At 33.9% G+C, this 3,980-nt stretch overlaps 1 protein-coding gene across 1 annotated transcript; it reads left to right on the top strand.

Annotated features, from left to right (window-relative positions):
- The first annotated feature begins 1,666 nt into the window (after positions 1–1,666).
- Positions 1,667–3,249, top strand: LOC146930793 (uncharacterized). The gene has a single exon (XM_085702255.1). It carries the CDS (start codon positions 1,788–1,790, stop codon positions 2,943–2,945), a length of 1,158 nt encoding a protein of 385 aa, XP_085558381.1. The 5' UTR covers positions 1,667–1,787; the 3' UTR covers positions 2,946–3,249.
- Positions 3,250–3,980: the final 731 nt, after the last annotated feature.

The following is a 3,980-nucleotide window of genomic DNA, read 5'->3' as shown; positions in this document are numbered from 1 at the left end:
GAAGCCCCCTAACTCACCAAACTGCACTAGATGAATCCATAAATTACCATGAGTTGTCGTTGACAAACCTAACCAACCTGAAACTAGAGACCAAAGCCGATCATAAAAGTCACATTTAACAAATAAATGCTCCATGTCTTCTAACAATCCACAATCAGGCGAATAGTTGTGATTAGTTAGAACAATAATATGCTGCCTTACAAAGTTATCCTTAGTCAGAACACGAGTAAGAAATAACCGACAAGCAAAAATATTAATTTTTAACTGAACCGCTTTTAGCCACAAAACAAGTTATCCTTGGTCTTTGGTCATTAGTTAATATTAGGAATTATTCTTCACCAAAAAAAAGGAGTTATTTGAAATATTATATTGATTTTTAGTCCATGAATTTAACAAGATGTTTATGCTTTCATTTCCTTGATGAACCATACATTTTTCGTAGCTTATTTTAATCATATCTAGAGCTACAGATTCTAGAATCATAGCCTTCACAGAGTATTTTAATCATATCTAGAGTTACGGATTCTAGAATCCGAAACTCAAAAACACGTTCCAAATTATAAAATCCGGACACGGGTGGAGAATTTCACTAACATTGGACCTTCAATGTTGGGCTCAATTTGAACTAGAATGAGGTGAAGTATTCAAGAATCTATTGTTTTCCTTTTCAAATCGAGGTGAGAAAGAAGCAAGCACCTACATGAGAAACTTTGAGCTTTACCACTTTAGTTCCGATGTGATTATTTACCAGAAGTTGTTTTACTATCACTTGTGCTTTACCACTTTAGTTCCGATGTGATTATTTACCAGAAGTTGTTTTACTATCACTTTAAAAAGATAAGTACTTTAATTTCCTACAGCAGTACTGAATCAGATACTGCACAGAATTGATAAAAAAAAAAGATACTACACAGAAACTAAAGTGTCAAAGTGCTATCCGCACATTTCTTTTTGGCCTAATAAGCAACACACTTACTTTCTTTAATTGTCTTTCTCCTCTCAATTTTACTCTAAACTCTCTTACTTTTTTTTTTTAAGGAAAACTCTCTTATTTTCTTAGTATTTAATTTAATTTGTATACACATGTAAAATATTTTTACTGATGCATTCGATTGAATCATGTCATGTAGATATTTGTGGAGATATATATTTTAAAAATTATCTTAAAAAATCGCACTACAATGCAATTTGATTGAATATATGTATAAAAAAGTTTTACACCGTACGTATACAGACTAATCTCATATTACTAGACATGAATTAAGAAGAAAATAAAAATAACAAATTTATTATGATTTTAAATGTAGTTTTTTTACGGTTGATTTTAAATGTAATGATTTTAGAGTGATGAACATAGTATTATTAATGAAATTATTAGCTAGATGATATATTATTAATAAATACCTTAAAAAAATAAATGTCACTTATTTTAAGTTATATTTCTTTGAAAGACAATTATTTTAAGACGCAAGAGTGATTCTAATTAACAATATCTAACATTCAATCACCACATGTCATCCCTTTATATAAAAAAAATTCGACATTTACAAAATTCCTTTCTTGTTAACAGAGCCATGCATTGATAGCTTTTCAAGAAAGTCATACTAACATTAATCCTTACATCACAAGTATATACATCACTTTAGAAACGCTGAAACACACACACTACTAACCTATTGCTAGTTCCCCTATATAAATAGTAAGTGGCATTTGCATAGTTGCACACTCATTCATATCTACATGCAAGAAACTCAAATAATTAATTACTAAACCAAATTAAGAAAAAAATGTGTGGTCCTAGAGCAGTTTTGACAATTTCATTACTAGTATTAGTTACCTTAGAAGCTCTTATTGTTCTACCCGTTGAGTCATGCCCTACTTCTGAATGGGCATCACTCATGTCTTTCAAAGCAGCTCTCAACGAACCTAACTTTGGAATCTTTCATTCATGGAGAGGTACCAACTGTTGCTACGGTTGGTACGGAGTCAGCTGCGACCCTACCACAAATCGCGTCGCAGAAATCACACTCCGCGGCCTTACTGTGGGTGACAACCACCGCCGCTACAAACACTCCAAAACAACAAAAAGTGGATACATGACCGGACACATCTCCCCATCAATTTGCAACCTAACACAGCTCTCTAGCATTACCATCTCCGACTGGAAGGGCATTTCGGGAAATATCCCTGGATGCATCACAACTCTCAATTTTCTCCAAATCATAGATCTTTCCGGAAATCTTATTTCTGGAAAGATTCCATATGATATAGGGCGTCTTACTCAGCTTACGGTGCTCAACCTTGCAGACAATCATATCTCAGGAAGGATTCCAACAGCACTTGTAAACCTCTTCAACTTAATGCAACTTGATCTCCGTAACAATGCCATTGGAGGCCCCATTCCTGGGAACATCGGCCAACTCAAAAAGCTGAACCGAGCATTTCTAAGTCACAACCGGATTAACGGTCGAATTCCACGGTCCATTTCAAATATTTATGGGCTAGCAGACTTGGACTTGTCCTTGAACCGATTATCCGGTCCAATTCCTTTTTCGCTAGGACAAATGTCGGTCCTGGACTCGCTGAACCTGAAGTATAACAAATTGACAGGGAGGATCCCAAGTACTTTGTTGGCTTCTAGAATGAGCCATTTGGATTTAAGTAGAAACGCTTTAAGGGGACCTATACCGGACGTTTTTAGTGAAACTTCATATTTCATTAACCTTGATTTGTCGCGGAACAATTTGAACGGTTTAATTCCTAAGTCTATGGCATTAGCTTTGTACATTGGCCATGTGGACTTTAGTCACAACCATCTCTTTGGGAAAATTCCGATTGCTTCTTCCTTAAGCCATCTTCAGCCCGCATCGTTTGCATACAATCGACACCTTTGCGGCAAGCCACTTAAACCCTGCACTCATGGTCACATACACAAACATGAATAAATAGGTTGGGTCTGTCCCAAACCCAAATATAAATATAAATATAAATAAACTATTATACTTAATTTGGGTGCTCCTTACCCCTCTGCACTTCAAAAATCTCATGTTTTCTAAAGTGTGTTACTGAACGACACAAAATATTAGGAAGAACTTATCTTTGGGGTGGAGGCATAGCCTTTGTATTTTATTTTTTGTTTTAAGAAGAAGAAAAAAAATTGTCCGGGTTTCGTTTTTCAGCAGCCTCTTTATATTTGCTAGTGTCTTTGAAGTTTCAGCATCCAATATACATTGTTTTGGATGAAACTAATCTATCCCCATCTCTCCTTTTTTGTTTTGTCTCTTTTATTTAAGGTTTATTTTAGGTTACCTTTAACGAATTGGGGGTAGTTTACTCAACAAACTATGAAAATTATCCACATTAATAAATCAACAAGTAGAGTAAAAATTAGTTTGTGGGTATATAACTTGCAGCTGGACTCATGCGACTAATTATTTTGTGGATAAATTATGCACCTAGTCTCACCTTTCTTTAAACATATATTGCCTTTGTTCTTTTTGTAAGCATAATTTTGTACTCATAAAATGAGTGCTTATAAAAAGTGAGTATAATTAAATGAGAAACGTTTTGTAGACACCAAAACCTCTCTTTGACATCTTGAGACAGAAAGATCGTGGAGAGAATTATGTGATAAACCTCTCTTTGACATCTTGAGACAGAAAGATCGTGGAGAGAATTATGTGATAGATTAATGATGTAATAAAAAGAGAAATGTGGAGAAAGTGAGGTGATGAAATTTAGTAACACTAAAAGATATTTAAAAATTAGTAACATTTGATAAATGTTACTAAATTATTACAAAATATTACTGTTTGAATTTAGTAACATTTTTCAATTGTAAGATAAAACCATGTTACTAAAAGGATTTAGTAACATTCTTACCAATTGTTATCTGTTTTGTTGCAAACTAATTTAGCTGCAAATTAACTGTGAAACAGCAACAAAATTTGTCATATCACAGATTGAGAGGACAACTTAGT

The sequence above is a fragment of the Medicago sativa genome, chromosome 4, assembly GCF_051527215.1.
Source record: "Medicago sativa cultivar Bolivia chromosome 4, Bolivia_mono, whole genome shotgun sequence".
In the NCBI taxonomy this organism is placed as follows: domain Eukaryota; kingdom Viridiplantae; phylum Streptophyta; class Magnoliopsida; order Fabales; family Fabaceae; genus Medicago; species Medicago sativa.
This window is presented reverse-complemented; position numbering and strand designations above follow the sequence as displayed.